The sequence below is a fragment of the Sinohyriopsis cumingii genome, chromosome 16, assembly GCF_028554795.1.
Source record: "Sinohyriopsis cumingii isolate HCF-2022 chromosome 16, ASM2855479v2, whole genome shotgun sequence".
NCBI classification, from domain to species: Eukaryota; Metazoa; Mollusca; class Bivalvia; order Unionida; family Unionidae; genus Sinohyriopsis; species Sinohyriopsis cumingii.
Window position 1 is genome coordinate 84,194,266 of NC_142976.1, and position 20,484 is coordinate 84,214,749.

Consider the following 20,484-nt stretch of genomic DNA (forward strand, 5'->3'; position numbering starts at 1 on the left):
GTCTGGCCAGCAGATCTGGAGAATTCTTCTTAGGCAGCTGTTGATGAAGGTCTGAACTCTCTTTATGGTCGACTTGGTGATTCTCCAGGTCTCTGCTCCTTGCAGTAGGACTGACTTCACATTTCTTTGGGGCTGCAGATGTTCTTGAGCTGTATGAAAGCTGCTCTTGCTTTCCGATCCTTGCCTTGACATCTGCATCTGTGCCACCCTGCTGGTTGATAATGCTGCCCAGGTATGTGATGGACTCCATCTCTTCCAGGAGACTTCCCTGCAGTGTCACTGGGTTGTTACTGGCATAATTTATCTTGATGATCTTGGTCTTGTCTTTGTGGATGTTGAGACCAACCTGTGCTGATGTGGCTGCCAGTACATCGGTCTTGTCCTGCATTTGCTGCTGACTATGGGACAAGAGTGCTAGGTCATCGACAAAGTCCAGGTCCTCAAGTTGACTCCACAATGTCCACTGGATCCCATTTCTCCGCCCATTAGTGGACGTCTTCATAATCAAGTTGATGGAGAGAAGGAAGAGAAAAGGCAACAGCAAGCAGCCTTGCCTCACACCAGTCCGCACTAGGAAGCTGTCTGTGTGCTGTCCTGCATGAATGACTCTGCACAACATTCCATTGTAAGTGTTCTTGATCAGGTTCACAAGCTTGCTTGGGATGCCGTAGTGGCGAAGAAGTTTCCAGAGTGTTCTCGGTCCATGCTGTCGAATGCCTTCTCATAATCGACAAAGTTGATGTAGAGTGAAGAATTCCACTTCAACAATTGCTCGACTATGATGTGAACAGTACCTATTTGGTACGTACATGATCTGTTCTGCCGGAAGTCCGTTTGCTGATCTCATAACTGTGGGTCAATGGCCTCCTTCATCCTCTGCAAGAGGACCCGGGTTGAAGACTTTCCCTGGTGCTGATAAGAGTGTGATTCCTCTGTAGTTGGAGCAGTTGCTGAGGTCGCCTTTCTTTGGGATCTTGATGAGGTGTCCCTCCTGCCAGTCAGTCAGTATTTCTTCTTCCTCCCAGATCTTCTCAAAGAAGTGGTATAGCATTTTGATTGAAGCATCTGTGTCTGCTCTGAGGGCTTCTGCTGGGATGCCATCAGGTCCAGCTGCCTTGCTGTTCTTCAGCTGGATGATGGCTTTCCTGATCTCCTCTCTGATGGGATTGTCATAGCTTATGGGGAGATCTGCATTGGCTGGGTGGATTTCTGGGGGATTTAGTGGGGCTGGCCTGTTCAACAGTTCTTCAAAATGTTCTGCCTATCTATCCATTTGGTGTTCTGTACTTGCTATGGTCTTTCCCTGCTTGTCCTTCATGGGTCTCTCTGCTTTGCTGTACTTGCCAGACAGCTTCTTGGTGATGTCATACAGCTTCTTCATGTTTCCACTTCTGGTCGCTTCTTCTGCCTCTGCTGCCATTCCTTCAACATAGTTTCTCTTGTCTATCTTGATGCTTCTTTTCATTTCTCCATGGGCATCAGTGTACTCTTTTTGTACCTTTACTTTTTTAGTTCTTGTCCTACTGCTGTTTACTGCTGCTTTTTTCTGTTTGCACTCCTGGATTTTGTGCAATGTTTCGGCTGAAATCCATTCTTTCTGCTGGTGCTTCATGGGGCCTAGTCCTTCTTGGCATGTTGATTTTATTGCCTCTTTAACTTTCTGCCATCTGTTGTTTGCTTTGGCTTCCTTATCTTCAAGAAGCTCTTGTAGCACTTGGTACTTGTTAAGCATCAGTCTGTATTCTTCTTTAGTTTTTGCATCTTTCAACAGGCTGATGTTATACTTTGTTTTCTTCTCTTTTCTGCCCGTCCAGTTCTTCTTTAGCTTAAGTTTCAGCCTTGCGACCATTGAGTGGTGGTCAGATGCAACATCTGCTCCCCTCTTCACTCTCACATCTTGCAGGGATCTTCTGAACTTCTTGGCTATGCAGATGTGGTCAATCTGATTTTCTGTCACATGGTCTGGTGATATCTATGTGTTCTTATGGATTCTCTTGTGGGGAAAGATTTGTACCCCCAATGACCAGGTTGTTCAGTGCACAAAGGTCTGCAAATCTCTCTTCATTTTCGTTCATCATGCCCAGGCTGTAGATCCCCATGGCTTGTTCATACCCTGTGTTGTCTGACCCAACTTTGGCATAAAAGTCACCCATGAGGATGTTGATGTCTTTGTCTGGGAAGTTCTCTACTATATTCTGTAGTCTGTTGGAAAATTGGTCCTTATCTTTTTCTTCACCATCATTTGTTGGAGCGTAGCACTGTATGATGTTCATCTTTATTTTCTCCTTCTTGGTCCTAAACCTTGCCGTGAGGATTCTGGGCCCATGTGGTTCCCATCCTATCAGTGCATTATATGCTTGCTTTGACAGCAAGAGCCCCACCCCCTGTGTATGAGGCACGTTATCTTCCTCATGTTCTGTATACAGTAGCATCTCTCCTATTATCAGTCTTCTTTGTCCAGATTGAGTCCATCTTGTCTCACTAATGCCCAGTAGGGATAGGTTGTAGTTCCTCATCTCTGCTGCTACGTGTGCTGTTTTTCCTGCCTCATACATTGTCCTCACATTCCATGTTTCAGTGTTAATTCTCCTGTTTGATAGAAGGGTGGTCTGCTTTATGGATGCGGCAGGCTCGCGGCTTTCACCACATAGCATCATAAGTCTTCCAGAAGAAGACCCTTCCTCCCTCAAGCTTTCATTTTCTGGTTTTTCTTCTGTTGGTGTTTTTGTAGCAAGTTGGGTTTTACAGGGTCAGGTTGCTTGCCCCATGCCAAACCCTCCTCCTTTTTCACCCAGGCTTGGGACTGGCAATGGCGGAGTTAATCATTATATCATGCATAGCCACATATCTTTGTCTTGATATTTGTGTGGATAACAAATATAAGCTCCATGAAATTAAATCAGGTTAATATATTAAAACAATTCACTTGAAATTATAAAAATACTTTTAGCATATAATTATCAAGAAGCTACCATGGATACTTGCTTTTAACTTGAGTCCAACTGCAACCTGCACAGACCCAGATCTGCTAATGCATAATGCAATGGGCAGTTTCTGTGACTATAAAGTTTGTTAGGAGTAATCAGTAAAACAAACAGTATAGAACCTGATCTGCTCGACAGCAGATGAGGGCTTATGTTGTATGCAGTAGCTTTAAAACAATTTCAGTCATATCACTACTATGTATGCAGTATGACAGTTTATAGTTATGTCTAGCACTGGGGGATCATGCCACAGACATATAGCTTGATGTCCCATCCAGTCACATTATCCTGACACCAGGCCGACCAGTCCTAACACTAACCTCTCAATGCTGAGCACCAAGCAAGGCAACTGTTAGTACAATTTTTATAAGTCTTTGGTATGACTTGGCTGGGGATCGAACCCATGACCTCCCGCATCCGAGGTGGATGCCCTAACCACTAGGCCGCCAGAGCGGTCGTATATGTGAGTATATATAGTTACACTCATAAAGTTTCAGGTTCTAACTGTGTTATGAAACTATACTTGTCTGAGTTTCTTGGCAGGGTGTATTACCCAATGGTGGATTAAAGTCACAAGTCATCTACAGTATTTCTCCGTTGATAATATCTTGTGGAGGGGAATGGGGAGCCCAATAAATTTTTGTCAACAAATTTTGTAATGTTGTTGGGCTTAAATTCAGATAAATATGGCATTTCTGAGTAATATCTTCTTACTAATTCCATGATTTTTGTTTCCAGATTGGTGAATGGAATCTCCAGGGATTGCCTAATGATGAACTATCCACACAAAATGGTATTATTGTTACCAAGGCCTCACGCTACCCACTGCTGATTGACCCCCAGGGTCAAGGCAAGATTTGGATCAAGAACAGGGAGGCACATAGTGAATTGCAGGTAGGGAACATAAGACAATATGCACATTATCTTTTAGGGCTTACCAATGTTTGTACCATGAATGCTTTAATTTTATTGATATCTGTTTCTTTAAATAAAATTTGTATATTTATGTTTCCTTTAAATGCTTATATTTATTGGTATGAAAGTTATAATTATTGTATCAGATTCAGAAACAGGAAAATGACTTTCTGTTTATATCATTTTAATAATTCTGCTTCATTAATTACAAAACAAAAATGTGCGTTTTTTCATATTACCAGATCACATCACTGAATCATAAATATTTCCGTACACATCTGGAGGATGCAATGTCCCTTGGACGACCTCTCCTTATTGAAGATGTTGGGGAGGAGCTGGATCCTGCCCTTGACAATGTCCTAGAGAAGAACTTCATCAAGGTTGGCTCCACTTTCAAGGTCAAGGTCGGAGACAAGGAATGTGACATTATGAAAGGTTTCACCCTTTATGTTACAACTAAACTGGGCAATCCTGTATACACTCCTGAGATATCTGCAAGAACATCAATCATTGATTTCACTGTGACGATGAAAGGTTTAGAGGACCAGTTACTGGGTCGTGTGATTCTCACAGAGAAGGCTGTAAGTATATTCATATATTCTTTCATCCATGTGCTATGAATTCTGGGTGTTTACTTATGTTTATTGTTCTGATAAATGATATAAGATTTTGTAAAACTATTTAGCTTGTGGACATTTAAATTTGTTATTGTTGTGCTTTTAATAAAATAATATTTGGCCCCAATTTCCCCAATATAAGTTGTAATGTTTTGGGAATTTTGATTGGTCATATTTTAAGTTACACTTAAATTTCAAACAATCTGATCACTAGATTCCAGATTTATGTGCAAGCCCAAACTTAACTTCTGTTGGTGAATTCCAAGCCAGTTGTTTCTGTATTTATAAAAAGTTTCCCAGTGATAAGAATATACAATTTTTAATGTTCTGTATTTACATTCATGGATACTTTTTATAAGTACCTGTCTCCATAAATTTTCTTTATTATTTAATCCAATGATTTTGTCTCTCTGTGTACTGCTTTATCCTGTATTATATGATAATGGCCTCACAGGGCTTTTTTTAAATTTAATAATAAATATTTTGATTATATATGTATTTTTTCATCTATATCTCTTACCCGCATTCACTTTTATCCTTTTTTCCTGGTATTTTTGTAGGAATTGGAGTCTGAAAGAGTGAAACTGATGGAAGATGTAACATCTAACAAGAAGAAGATGAAAGAACTGGAGGATAACTTGTTGTACAGACTGACCAGTACAAAGGTTTGTTTGACTTGTCTAACTTGTTGTTCTCCCATGCATGGAATAATTCACTCTTAAAATTGTATTAAATTTTGACAAATTTCTGTCATGAAAGCTTTGTCTAATAATAAGCGTACCTTCCAGTTTTCTGAAAATATACAAAGCTGTCAGGTTATGGGGAAAATTCTGTAATAAAATGACCAATAAATAAGGACTCATGGCTTGCCCATCCATGTCTGATCTCATTCCGATGAGCAGTAAAATATAAATCTTTCAAATGCAATCTTAAGTGGAGGAAAGGAGCAGGATTCCATAATTATTATTGAATAAATAAATACCCATAATCATTGTTGGATAATAAATGTCCATAATCATTAATGAATAATAGATACCCATAATCATTATTGAATAATAAATGTCCATAATTATTATTGGATAATAAATGCCCATAATCATTATTGAATAATAAATACCCATAATCATTATTGAATAATAAATACCCATAATCAATATTGAATAATAAATGTCCATAATCATTAATGAATAATAGATACCCATAGTCATTATTGAAAAATAAATGCCCTTAATTATTATTGGATAATAAATGCCCATAATCATTATTGAATAATAAATATCCATAATCATTATTGAATAATAAATGTCCATAATCACTATTGAATAATAAATACCCATAATCATTACTGAATAATAAATGCCCATAATCATTATTGAATAATAAATGCCAGTAATTATGTTTGAATAATACTCATAATCATTACTGAATAATAAATGCCCATAATCATTATTGAATAATAAATGCCAGTAATTATGTTTGAATAATACTCATAATCATTACTGAATAATAAATGCCCATAATCATTATTGAATAATAAATGTAAATAATCATTATTGGAAAATAAATGTCCATAATTATTATTAAATAATAAATGCCAGTAATTATTATGGAATCATAAATACCCATAATCATTATTGAATAATAAATTACAACAATCATTTTTGAATAATAAATGCCCATAATCATTTTTGAATAATAAATAACCATAAACATTATTGAATAATAAATGCCCATAATCATTTTTCAGTAATAAAAGCCTATAATTATTATTGAATAATAAATGGCAAAATGCCTTTAACTAATGCTATATTAGAAATATTATTCAGCATTGTCAGTAACTTTTCATACAGTATATATTAGCTACTTGTAGTTGTACTTAGTAAATAATTACAGATAAAGAAATGTTTCCAATTTTCAGCTGATTTTGTATGTGCTAATATTTATTGAATACTAAGTTCATTGTTTGAAAAATTTGATGAAGATTAAGTAAAAATTATGATTCTTAATGGTTGATGGCACATTAAAAATTAGAGCTCAAATTAATTTAAATTTATGATTCATAAATTAATAATCGTGTATGAAAAATCAGATAGCAAATTAAAAATTTATGATTAATATATGAAAAATCAGTGGTCAAAGTAATGAAACAATTATAATTTATAAACAATTGATGATCTATGAAAAACCAGAGGGAAATGATTGAATAAATTGTGATTCTTAAGAATTGATGGTGCTTGAAAAATTTCAGGATAAAAAAAAATCACATGGAGTAAGTGAAGTACCTGCCATGTCATTAGGATGACTTAAGTCACATTTAGGAGATATTTCACTATGTTTGCCATTTGATGAGTAAAATATTCCCTTTGTATGCCCAGAAGTTCTGGATTACTATAGTTTTACAGTCCATCTGACTTGGAAAGGAATGGAAGAAAGGTATCTCCAAATTTACTGACTCAACCAATAGCTGACTACTGACATAAAAGTTTTGATTTTTATACATAACCACACAATGAAAATTTGAGAAATTTTGGTGCTTTGATCAGTAAGATGTTTAGGGAGTTGGATGTTTTTGCTAAACAAAACTTGTTAGGATAATTTGGCAAAAACCACTTAACGTAAACAAAGAATGTTTGGCAGGTTTATTCGTCTTGACCTCTTATTCATCTGATTGCTGTTAGAGGAATTTTCCATTTTCCACTTGAGAAAACAAATGAAATTAGATGACTTGTTTAGATTTTATTTCTGTTCATTACCAGAAAATATGGCAATTAGGCCACAATTTACTTCTGGGGATTATGTCCAGATGCAAAAACATTGATGACAGTCTTGATTTACGTAAGCACTTGTTGAAGAAAATGTTACATCCTACTACTGCAAGTTGGTGGATTTTGGGGCACTAATGGTCCATCCATGTGTTTCTTCATGAAAATGGATGTTACATGGATGGACGGATAAATGAACAGATGGACAGACATACTAAAGCTAGATATGCATTTCTAATTCATCATGATACATTAAATCTGAAATATTGCACTCATTCCTTGCCATCTTCATCCCTTTTGTGTAGCCAAGAAAGGAATCCATTTTGCAAAAACACATATGGTCAGAGGCAGTTAAGATTATGAAAGACTGAATAACATTACATTGTACAAATTCCTGATATCCTGTAATGTAGCTTCAAGTAGAATGGAGAAAAATAACATTAAACTGTTAAAAATGCTGATGTCCTGTTTAATGCAAATGATACAGAAATAAACATTTTAATAAAATGACCCATAGTTAGAACATTTCTCATGTAGCTTTTTATATGACCTTGACATAAATAGTCATTTTTGGGTTGATTCATTACATTTTGAAACGGTCTGAAAAATTAGTGTTCACTTTTGGATCAAGTGGCTTGTACTGTTGCCTGTCAAGGCAGGCAGGCAGGCAAATAAACAGTTGGGGATATGTTTTGGTTTTTAGTTGATAACGTAAGTTCTAGTGAACAAATCTGGGGTATGTGTATCCCTTAGCCCTAGCTGAAAACTGTTTATGGGGTCAGTTGCTCCAAGGCCAATGTCATCTTTGCTATAAAAAGAATAAATTTTGCATGTTTTTTGTTTCAGATGATAAAAATTAGTTCTTGATAATAAAATTGAAGAAAAAAAATTGTACATTTATCATCAAAGTCCTAGTAAGAATCCTGTTGATTTGATGGTCAGTAGCTCTATGGTCAAGGTCACTGTCAGTGTAAATATATTTCCTTTAGAAACAATAACTTTAGTATGACACAGTGCATTTAAAACTTGATGTGTTACCCTCTGGCCAGGAAAGACCCTTCATCAATTTGAGTCAGGGTCATTGTTACTTAAAAAATAGGTTTGGCCACTGCATTTCATTGCTGGATAATAGCTGAACTTCTCTCTGAGATATTTCAAAGCAATTCAGTACATGCGATGTCTCTCCCTTTGCTTGACAAAGAATTATGTGGATGCTCTGTACTGCAGAAAATGCATTAAAAAACTAAACATTTGCCACAGTGCATCATATGCTTTTTGTGGTAATGTTGTTTTTTTGTGTTAGATATTTTTCTTGTTTCTCATGCTAATGTAAATTATTTCAGGGATCCCTTGTCGATGATGAAGACTTAATCAATGTGCTGCATATAACAAAAGCAACAGCTCAGGATGTCAGTCAGAAACTCCAGGTTGCAGCGGAGACCCAGATTAAGATCACATCAGCCCGAGAAGAGTTCCGACCTGTTGCAACTCGTGGTAGTATCCTATACTTTTTGATCACAGAGATGAGCATGGTGAACAGCATGTACCAAACCTCGCTTCGTCAGTTCCTGCATCTTTTTGATTTGTCCATGGCAAGGTACAGAACTTCATAGATTTCACCCTTCTGCATGATCTATAAACTCTTGTACCAATTAAATTTTTGTGCTCCATTAATCTAGAAAGATAATAATTATCTTTTTGTTTGCTTTAGAGGATTTTTTTTTAAGTGTTCACGTTTTAGGTGTGTGTGCGTGTGATTTGGATTTTTAACATAGCTTTAACAATTTTTCAGTCATATCACTATGATATCTGTAATATGGCAGCTTATAGTGATGTCTAGCACTGGGGCATCATGCTGCAGGCATGTAGCATGATGTCCCACCTAGTCACATTATACTACCAGTCCTAACACTAACCTATTAAGTCTTTGTTATGAATCGGCTGGAGTTTGAACCTGCAACTGCCTGCATCCGAGGTGGAATCTCTAACCACTAGCCCACAAGAGCGGTCGCAAGTTTTAGGAACTAAAGAAAACTATAATAATGTTCCCGCTTATAATGTTGCTGATGGGAGCCATAGAGTATGTCACCATATAGAGAGGCCATCATATAATGAAGTATTTGATATAACTCCCTCATTATAACACTGTCCATAGAGTATATCACATTATAGTGAGGCAATTTTATAATGAAGTACCTGATATAGTATTCCCTCATCATAACACTATTTTAGAGTATGTCAACTTATAGTGAGACCACCTTATAATAAAGTACATCATATAGTAATCCCTCAGTATAACACTGTCCATAGAGTATATCACTTTAACGTGAGACCACCTTATAATAAAGTACATGATACAGCACTCATTATAACACTGTCCATAAGAGAATACCAGCTTATAGTAAGACCACCTTATAATGAAATACATGAGACATTACTCATTATAACACTGTCCCTACAGAATACCACCTTAAAATGAAATACATGATACATTACTCATTATAACAATGTCCATAGAGTATAACACCTTATAATGAAACCACCTTATAATGAAATGCACAATACATTACTCATTATAGCACTGTCCATAGAGTATAACACCTTATAATGAGACCATCTTATAATGAAATACACAATACATTACTCATTATAGCACTGTCCATTGAGTATAACACCTTATAATGAGACCACCTTATAATGAAATTCACTATACATTACTCCCTCTTAAAAATGCTGTCCATGAGAGACATTGAGTAAATAATTGTACTATCAAGTAATGCAATGGATCAATGACTTTAATTGCCTGCAACTAGATCTGTGTTTTAATGAAGGGAATTTTAGGATTTAATAATGTTGGCTCCTTTGACCATAGTTTCATAACATCAGGAATGTGTTATAATGAGGGAGTGTTTTCTTTGTACCTTTAGTTGTTTTGCACAGCTGAAAAAATAAATTGTAAAAATTGTATGAACAGTTATAGTTGTTACAATACTTCCCAAGGGTACTTGGCTGAAATTGAACATGCTGATCAACAAAAATGAAGAAAAAATGAAAATGAAAACAATGAAAGAACCCTGGGTGAAACACTTGGTGACATGTAGCATTAGTTTTATTTAAATATCGTTATTTTCAAGTTGAGGCTGAATTACAATTTCAATGCCTCCATACCTTTTGAATTTGCAATAAAGCAGTTTTTTATCAACCCTGCCCGATTTTGAATAATTGATTTTTTTAATTTTTTCATTGTGTGTTTAATAATCAGTGCATTACGTTTTACTCTCCAGTTAACCTTATCAGATGTACGTATTTCTCATGGTTGTTTCAGATATATTTGCACATTTTTCTGAGAAGTATTATTCAAATGTTTTAGATCCCAGAAATCTCCAATTACCCAGAAGCGTATCACAAACATCATTGAATATATGACCTTTGAAGTCTTCAAGTATGCTGTTAGAGGCCTTTATGAGAAAGATAAGATGACCTTCACGTTGCTCCTGGCTCTCAAAGTTGACATGACAGCTGGAAAGATTAAACATGAGGAATTCCTCACCCTCATCAAAGGTCAGTTGAAAGGCAGTGTTAATAGATAATACAAATAAAAACACTGCATTTGTGTGAAAAGGGATTCTTTTTATTGTGTCCTCACTGCTCATAGCAGGGAGCGTCTTCCTTTGCCCTCTCCATTCATTCATCTGTGCTTCAGTACTTTCATACGTCTGTCCCAAGAAATTATACAAAATCCCGTAAATGTAGACAAATAAAATTTCATTGACATATTCCTATGCATATGTACATGACATGTTTTAGGCCGTTACAGGAAATTTATATTTTTTCTTTTACAGACTTTAAAAAACTGTTTGGTCTTACTTTTTTATGACAAAATCCTTGTCAACAAGATTAAGAAAACAACTTAAGTGTTTGACAAATGGTAATAAGTATTAGACAAATGGTAATAAGTATTAGACAAATGGTAATATTTAAATGCAAGTGTAGTTCAGGTCATTAGATTTCCAGTCAGGAACTGCATTAAAAATTAAATTTTTGTATAAAAAAATTATTTTTCTGGGAAATTGGACTTTTTGTCAAGTGCTTAGATTTATGTACAGATGATGTATTTAGATTTTGTGGCTTTTACAGTAAGTTTTCTGTACACATTTATGAACTTGTTTACATATAGGACAAAAATTTACCACATGACATACACATTGGAATTTAGTTGGCATATCTGTATTCATATGTAGATATCTATTGGTGTAGATGTCATTATCATGGCAATTAGATGACATCATGGCAATCATAGATGACATCACTATGGCATATTTAGATATCATCATGGTAATTGTAGATGGTGATTACATACATTTATTGTAGTATTTTTTTTAAAATTAATTGTTTTAATCTTGAAACTTTGAATTTCAGATCTGCATTGGGGCAAACACAAAATGGGTCAAGTTAATTCTAAAAAGTCATGACATTTGTTAAAGGATTATATATTAGAAAGGAGATAATCTTCTGATTTTTATTTTATTATTGTGAATTATGTTTGTTGGATACACATGTATAACATTTCATGTTGAAAATTACTTATATAGTTTAATATAAAAATCATGCTACTTTGCATATAGTTTTGAGATGTGATGAGGACATTAAATTTATATCAAGATAAAAAAAACATACCATTTCAATGATAAAAAATACTATTAAAAATTTAGAAAAAAATCCTTGGAAATTCTGCAAAGGGATTTGTCCCTGATAATTTGTAAGACAAATTAATAGAGCATTGTTAAGAGACTAGTTTTACAGCCCTGTTGTCCCAGGTTTGATCCCTTGTTCCAGTATATCCACTATCATTGGTTTTCTTTGTTCTCCAGTTTTCTTTGTCACAAAGCTTGCATGATGCCAATATCTTAAACAATGAGGTTTCTTGATAGAATTTATTATAACTTATCGTTTGTAAAACCAAATAACGTAAATAAAGTAAAATTTGTTTGATTTTCTTGTTTTTTCCTGTTGTACAGGTGGTGCCTCCCTTGATCTGAATGTGGTACAACCGAAGCCACACAAGTGGATCCTAGATCTGACCTGGCTCAACTTGGTGGAACTGAGCAATTTACATCAGTTCTCTGGAATTCTGGAACAGGTGGGTTGAAGCTGTTCATTTTTGTATACAGCCAAATAAATAATTTGTGACTGAGAAACACGGTGTGATGTTATTATTATTATTATTAGCAGCAGGAGCAATATCAAAATCAGCAACACTCCTGCCACCTCCACCATTATTGGCAATTTACAAAAAAATCTCCACACTGTGAACACTACTTCACTTTTTCCATCATTGGCAATTTGCAAAATATCATCAACACTGCTAGCAACTCCACCATCAATGGTAATTTGCAAATATCAACACTACTACCACATCAACGGTAATTTACCAACATTATGAACATGACTACCACCTCCACCATCTATATAAATTTGCATGCAGACATCATCAGCATGACTACCACCTCCACCATCAATGGTAATTTGCACACAAAAAAGAAGAATTAAAAGGAAGAAATTAATTACAAACATCAAGTGAATAAGCTCTTACAACACCAGATAAAAATGAGCAAATACCGTTACATCCATTTTGAATAAGAAAGAGCTCATAGATTTTGCCTACTTTTCGCTCTTGAACACCAATGATAAGGAATACCCATGTTGAAGTGAAATCTAACTCATCTAAATGCTTAGATATTTAACCACAAAAGAATATTGGAGAAAAGATTTTGCTTAGTCTTCACTATTTAATGTCACTGAGAAGGAATACACATGTTGAACTGAAATCTGACTCATACAGATACTTAATATTTGAAAATTGAAAAACCTTAGTATCTTTACACAGGAAAAACAAATTCATAAAATATAATAACTCATGTTTCATTCATAACAATGTGAAAATTTGTCTTCTGTAATTATGCACTTACATTATACAACATGTACTATTTACTCAAAGAGCAGAGATTTTAATCCACAAAGTAAATTAACAGGCGCCAACTTTTTGATTTTTGAAAGTGGGAGTTGGCTTTTTATTGATAGGTGGTTTCTTATCCCCAAATCTTGCAAACATTTGTCAGAGGAACACAACTGCCTAATCATGGTACATTACTTAGAAAAACATGATTTTAAACTACCAAACCAGGAAAGCAGAATGCAGAGAAAGTAACATATATTATTGTTTAAATCTGTTTGGAACACTGATGTAAAAAAACGTATTATAGAATCTTGGTATGTATATAGTAGCTAATGGTCATAGATCATGAAAAATGGATTTGTCATAGGAGAATGATGATAATTTGGATGCTTAAAATTTATGAGTTCTAGTTTAATATTGTTTTTATTATTTTGACCATAATTTTAAAAATCTGTTTAGGTGTCTCGTAATGAGAAACAATGGAGACAGTGGTTTGACAAGGAGTCTCCTGAAGAAGAAGTGATTCCAGATGGCTACAACAACACCCTTGATGTCTTCCGTAGACTTCTGCTCGTGAGATCGTGGTGTCCTGATCGTACCCTGCCACAGGCCAGGAAATACATCGCAGACTCTTTAGGAGAAAAATATGCAGAAGGTGTCATTCTGGATCTGGAGAAAATGTGGTATGAAAGTAACAACCGATCTCCAATGGTGTGTCTTCTGTCCATGGGATCAGACCCAACCAACAATATTGAGGCTCTGGCCAAGAAACACAAGACGGGTGAGCTACTGAAAGTTTTATTAACAGTTGGTTTAATTTTTCTTGCCTGCAGCAGATAGTTACAAATGTTGTCTCAATTTTACATACCACCAGCTTTCTTTCTCTTTTATATGGACTTTTATGAGCTTCTCTGTAATGTCCACTAGGGAAATTCATGGTTTATACATGAATATCATTGGACTTTGATTGTGCTCAACTCATGTGTATTTCTTACAAGATGGAGTTTCACTTATCAGCATTTTTTTCTGGATTCATTTATAATTCTTGTTGTATAATTCTTGTATTTGCTTGAGATGAAGGGACAAAACATGACTGATACAATGATTTGTAATTATCCCCCTGGTACGTAATATTGGGAGATACTGTTGTTCCTATGTCCATCTGTCTGTCTGTTTGTCCTGTCCGTAAACCTTTTCATTTCCATAGCACAACTCTAAAACCATTCAAGTTATTTCAACCAAGCTACGTACATATCAAGGAACTTATGTAGATTTGTCTTTTCATACTTGGAATTTTATGTATATACTATTTCATATGTTACCTTGGGCACAAAGTGCAGCATAATCAGGATATAAATTAACAGTACTAGACCATAGTATACTAACTTAAGTTTTAAATAAATTGAAAGTACTAGACCATAGTGTATTAACTTAAGTTTAAAATAAATTGAAAGTACTAGACCTTAGTGTACTAGCTTAAGTTGTAAATAAATTTAAAGTACTCGACCTTAGTGTACTAGCTTGAGTTGTAAATAAATAGAGAGTTTTGGACCTTAGGTTCTTTTTAGAATCATCTCAGCTTAAGCTGGGTACCAGCAGATGAGCCGTTACGGATCACTGCCATCACACCTCTGTCTGCGTCGGTTCGAGTCTCGAATTCAGCCAATGTGGGTATGTGAGAAAGCTTGCCAGTAGCTTCTCGTGGGTCGGTGGTTCTTTCCGGGGATTTTCTCGGGTTTTTCCTCCACCATTAATACTGGCCACCATGTATAGCCTATCGTGTGCTTAAAAATGGCGTTAAACCCCACAACAACAACAACCAGCAGATGAGTCATCTGATGAGAACTCTTGTTACTGTTTTCCATGTTGTCATGACCATGAATTTAAGGTAACATTTAGAGTCAAGAGACTTTTGTGGTTTCTCGTCCACATATCCATAAGAGGTATAATCTTACAAAATTAGCTGGTAGTGTGTTATCTTTTGTCATAGTCATAGTCCTTGATCACATTCAGGTCAAAGGTCACTGTACTTTTGTTTTTCTTACACATCTGACATAAATGCTTAAAAATTGTATTTATTTATTTTTTATTTATATTTAGAAATCCATGCCATCTCCATGGGTCAAGGTCAGGAGGTGCATGCCCGCAGATTACTACAGCAAGCAATACAGAATGGTGCATGGATGCTACTTCAAAACTGCCATCTTAGCTTGGCATATGTTGAAGAATTACTGGATGTAATCCTGGAGACAGAACAGATGCATGATGGTTTTAGAGTCTGGATGACCACAGAAGTGCATCCCAAGTTCCCCATCAGCTTTCTACAGGTGTGGTTTTTAACTCACCCAGACATATAACACTGCATCTATTGTTCATTCATAGATTATAACTAAACTTGGCAGTGAGCATTGTGGTATGATGTTTTTTCAAATTAAAAAAAAATAATGCCAAAATAAAATTAGATATGGCTACCAGTATTAAAAATCGACAAAACTTTATTGTGACTTCTCTAACACAAAATATGCTCAACAGAATTTGAACAAAGTTTAACAAAAAGTATTCTGCTAATTGGAAAGTTTGTATCAATGATGCCAGTTAAAGTTTGTATCAATGATGCCAATTAAAGTTTGTATCAATGATTCCAGTTAAAGTTTGTATCATTAAAGTCTGTATCACTGATGCCAATTAAAGTTTGTATCAATGATGCCAATTAAAGTTTGTATCAATAATGCCTAGTTAAAGTTGTATCAATGATGCCAATTAAAGTTTGTATCAATAATGCCAATCTGACCTCAAATATGGCCACTATTACTAAAAATATAAAAAGACATTTAAACAACAACTATCCCAAGCACTGAACAGGATTTGACAAAGTTTAGCAGAAAGCATCACTGAATAAAGGGCTTTAAAAATTTATATAAAGATGCTGATCTGATGTTAAATATGGCAGCTGTTACTGAAAAGAAGGACTAACATCAAGCAGCCTGGCATGAAACACTTTCAAGCTTGTACAAATAATGCTGATTTACTATTAGATATGGCCCCATTACTAAAAATAGAAAATATCTTGAATTGACTTTTGCTCAACAGAATTTCACCAGTATTGACATCATACTGGCTTAAAGGACTGTAAGATATTAACAGCGGATGCATATCTATTATAAGATATGTCCACTGTTACTAAAATTAGGAAATAATTTGAAACTCCACAAAAACCACTGAACAGAATTTGATCAAATTTGATAAAAAGCATCAAGGCATGAAGATCTTTCAAGTTTTGTGCAAATGATGATGGTTCATCATCAAATATGCCATAGTTACTAAAAATAGAAATTCCTATAAACAATTTAGAGAGGAAGCATTCTGGCATAAAGTGCTTTCAGTTTCAATAAACTCTGCTAGCTAAGTAATACACTGTTACTAAATATAACAAACTTATAACTAATTCTTCTAAACCTGCTCAGCACAATTAACAAATCTTGAGAGAATCCTTTCTGGAAAGTCTATCAAATTTATGCAAATGATGCTGATTGTCTGTCATCCATATGGCTGTTGTTACCAAAATTAAAAAAATTGTTGAGATTCTATCTTTTATTAAAAATAAAAAAACTGTTCATAATCAGACCAACCTTGATAGAGAGTATCCTAACATAACGACCTTTCAGTTTTCGAAAAATAATGTTGATTTGCCATCAAATATGGATGAAGGTTGTTTTCTAAATATATCAAATCAACAGGATTGGAAAAAATACTGTAAGAGGTATCCTACTGAACAGATTTCTTGTTTGTTTTTCATGCTCTTTTCTTAAACCAAAACTGTAGTGATCTAGTGATTCTTGCTTACATGCATTATAAGGTATTTCTTACAAGTTAGGTTTAGATCCAAGTTGTTTCTTAATATTAACCCCATGTGAAAAGTGCAGTGGCTGCTGTGAGAAATCTTAGTTTAGTTTGGTTGTTTTGATCTAATTGATAATCTGTCAACAAAATTGCACTGTTTGATTTAGGATAATATTTTCAGAAATGGTTCTAACAATATAAAATCATAAATACCAGTAAGGAAGTTTTCATTTCCTGTATTAGGCCCAAATACATGGTTATTAGGCAAATCTTTTCCAATTGGGCATTCTCTACCCTGGCTGTGAGAACATTTTGTCATATCATCAACCAATCAGGCGCCTATTTAGAAATCTTTTAATTGAGTACCACATCGAGAGAAAAGATGAAAGAGCTCAGTTAAACCTCCTCATAAATATGTGTCCCTACTCTGTCATTAAAGCACTACTCATGTTGAATATAAAAGATGATAAATGACATAAATTTAAACTATATATTCTTGATTCATTTAGATCTCCATCAAGTTCACCAATGAGCCACCTCAGGGAATCAAAGCTGGTCTGAAACGGACATACACAGGTCTCAGCCAGGATTTCCTGGACATTTCCAACATGCCACAGTGGAAACCAATATTGTACGGTGTGGCTTTCATGCACACTGTTGTGCAGGAACGACGTAAGTTTGGACCTCTTGGCTGGAACATCCCATATGAGTTCAATGCTGCTGATTTCAATGCAAGCGTACAATTTGTGCAGAACCATCTGGATGACATGGATATCAAGAAGGTCTGTGAATTGTATTGTTACTATACATTGTTTTTCTGCTTGAAGTTGCTGCCTTACTTGCTATTGTTAGACAATATTTGATGCATTTCTTTAATGTACCTGGTGATAAAGCCATTTCAGCCTGTAGATACATTGTTATAATTTTATAACACTGTTCATGGGAACATTAAAACTTACCTGTGTATTACATGAGGGAACCATATCATGACTGATCTTCTAACAAAACTGTGTAATAATAGTTCACAGAGCACATTAGTAGGATATCAGATTGTATAAAACCAAATTATACTTGAATTAAAATAATTTTTCATCTGCAGTTTGAGTTGCTACCATCAATATATTATGTTTTTAACTTTTAAAAAAGCACTCAACCCATTTTATCTATATTTGTCAGAGAACAGCCCTGCAAGCATGAATACTTATCAACTGATTATACCTATTTTCCATCAAACGATGGCCGCTTTACTAAAAATAGAACCTTGAATGATTTCTCACAAAAACACTCAACTAGTTTTTAACATAATTTTTGTACGAGAAGATTTCTTTTTGATTTTTTGTAAATCATGCTGATATGCCATTAAAATCCTCACTTTCACCAAAAGTATTAAAATCTTTGAGCAATGTCTACATAAAAAGTACAGAACCAGTTTTTATCTAATTTGATGTGAAAGCATCCTTGTAGAAATTTGCATTCATATATGGTTTATGTATTGCTTAGTGGCATGTACTCTAATGTCCACTTCAAATTTATATGAATTAAACTTGACTACCACGATTATATAAATATATATAGATATATATATATATATATATATATATATATATATATATATATATATATATATATATATATATATATATATATATATGTATATATATATATATATTGGTTATACTATTCCCAACCCCATCCCCACCCACCACCACCCATCAGATCAGCCAGGATTGGCTGCTGTGGTATATACTATAGTATATCTGCTTGCCCCATAATGATATAACTTTACTTGCCCCATAATGATACAACTTTACTTGCCCCATAATGATATAACTTTACTTGCACAATCATAAAATAACTTTCAAGTGCTGCTTTGCCATAAAGCACCAAAACAAAACTGCTATTCATCCAAACGAGTGTAAAACTGCCATTTTTAACTAAACTGCAGTTTGAAAATATGATTATTTTTTTTACCCTATCCTTACTAGATTAATAAGTGCCTTATGAATAATTTACTCTTCTCATGTCTAGGGAGTAAATTGGACCTGTGTGCGCTACATGTTCGGTGAAATCCAGTATGGAGGTCGTGTAACAGATGATTTCGACAAACGTCTTCTGAACACGTTCTGCAAGGTCTGGTTCGGAGAAAATATGTTCACACAGACCTTCTGTTTCTACAAGGGCTATGTCATTCCTAAGTGTGTCAAACTTCAGGAGTACCTTGACTACATCAATGACCTTGCCACTACAGACACGCCAGAAGCTTTTGGGCTACATCCTAATGCCGACATCACGTAAGTCCACAATTCTGTACAAAAAAGCCCACAATTTTGTACAAAAAAGAAAAAAACAACAGAACCAAACAGAAAAATTGTTTTAGCAGTAAACACTAAATCTTGATACAAAAGAATCTCATTTGCTCATTTAGATTTGACTCAAACACCCAGGAGTAGTGAAAGTAGTGTTTAAAACTGGGCATAATGTTTATAATAAATCTAAATCTCACACTCAACCCTCAAATTGATTTATTCAGTCTGTTGTCCTACAGTATGTTTGCTATTTTACATTTTGCAGATCTGGTAAATGTAGGAAAAATAGACTAAAAAGGAACAAATTTCCAGAAATTAAATGATTTAATGAAGTTATATTGTATTTCATAATATCTTTTATTTTAATATTTTAAAAAAAGTTTTCTTGTTTAATTTGCACAAGTTTATTTGTTGCGGAAAAAAATGACCACAAGTGTAGTTTCTTGATTCTTAAATTTGGGAGAAATAGTTGTAATTGCTCATGTACAGTGTGACCCCGCTATAACATGATAGTTGGGAGCCATAGACCGAACTGTGTTATAAGCAACCAGGTCAGTTAGCTGAAGAAAATGTACCCAAAACAAATTGTTGTGGGTGTAGGTAATAAATGCGGGCGGTAAAATACGTGCTTCATCGGCACAGTTAACATCTTAAATTGATGCATATTAAATGAGAAATACACATGTAGTGAAAACAGAGAAGACATATATAATAGTTTACTTTATTTAGAGAACCATGAATTGGATACAAATTTACATGAATCCTGTTTATATATAAATGTCTAATGTATAGCATGAATAGAGTATCAACACCGTGTACTCACCCACAAACCTCATTATATACATTGAATCCACAATACAAGTGATTCCATCGAAAATATATGCACACACACACAGCTTAAAAATATTCAGTAATTTTGTAACAAGTCATATTGGTCTGAATTCAGTGGAAAAACATAGCACAATCACATAACAAATGATAAAACAAATTTACTTTTCAGTACGTTCCAAGTTGGTAAAAGTTAGTTTACGTTTTAAGCTGCCGTTGGTAGCGTTTGTAAGCGTAAACATTTTCCCTACAAAAAGGAAACTTTCACAGAACAGT

At 34.6% G+C, this 20,484-nt stretch overlaps 1 protein-coding gene across 4 annotated transcripts in view; it reads left to right on the forward strand.

Moving 5' to 3' along the window:
- The window catches only part of LOC149780919 (dynein axonemal heavy chain 5-like), a 199,854-nt gene that overhangs the window by 171,295 nt on the left and 8,075 nt on the right, over positions 1-20,484 (forward strand). For all 4 annotated transcript variants that reach the window (XM_089938013.1, XM_089938014.1, XM_089938017.1 and 1 more), the window contains 10 exons: positions 3,723-3,878; positions 4,142-4,480; positions 5,077-5,181; positions 8,622-8,875; positions 10,649-10,839; positions 12,297-12,418; positions 13,694-14,015; positions 15,335-15,561; positions 17,584-17,856; positions 19,103-19,365. In XM_089938013.1, coding sequence (XP_089794139.1) covers positions 3,723-3,878; positions 4,142-4,480; positions 5,077-5,181; positions 8,622-8,875; positions 10,649-10,839; positions 12,297-12,418; positions 13,694-14,015; positions 15,335-15,561; positions 17,584-17,856; positions 19,103-19,365 — 2,252 coding nt within the window. The remainder of the gene's footprint in view (positions 1-3,722; positions 3,879-4,141; positions 4,481-5,076; positions 5,182-8,621; positions 8,876-10,648; positions 10,840-12,296; positions 12,419-13,693; positions 14,016-15,334; positions 15,562-17,583; positions 17,857-19,102; positions 19,366-20,484) is intronic.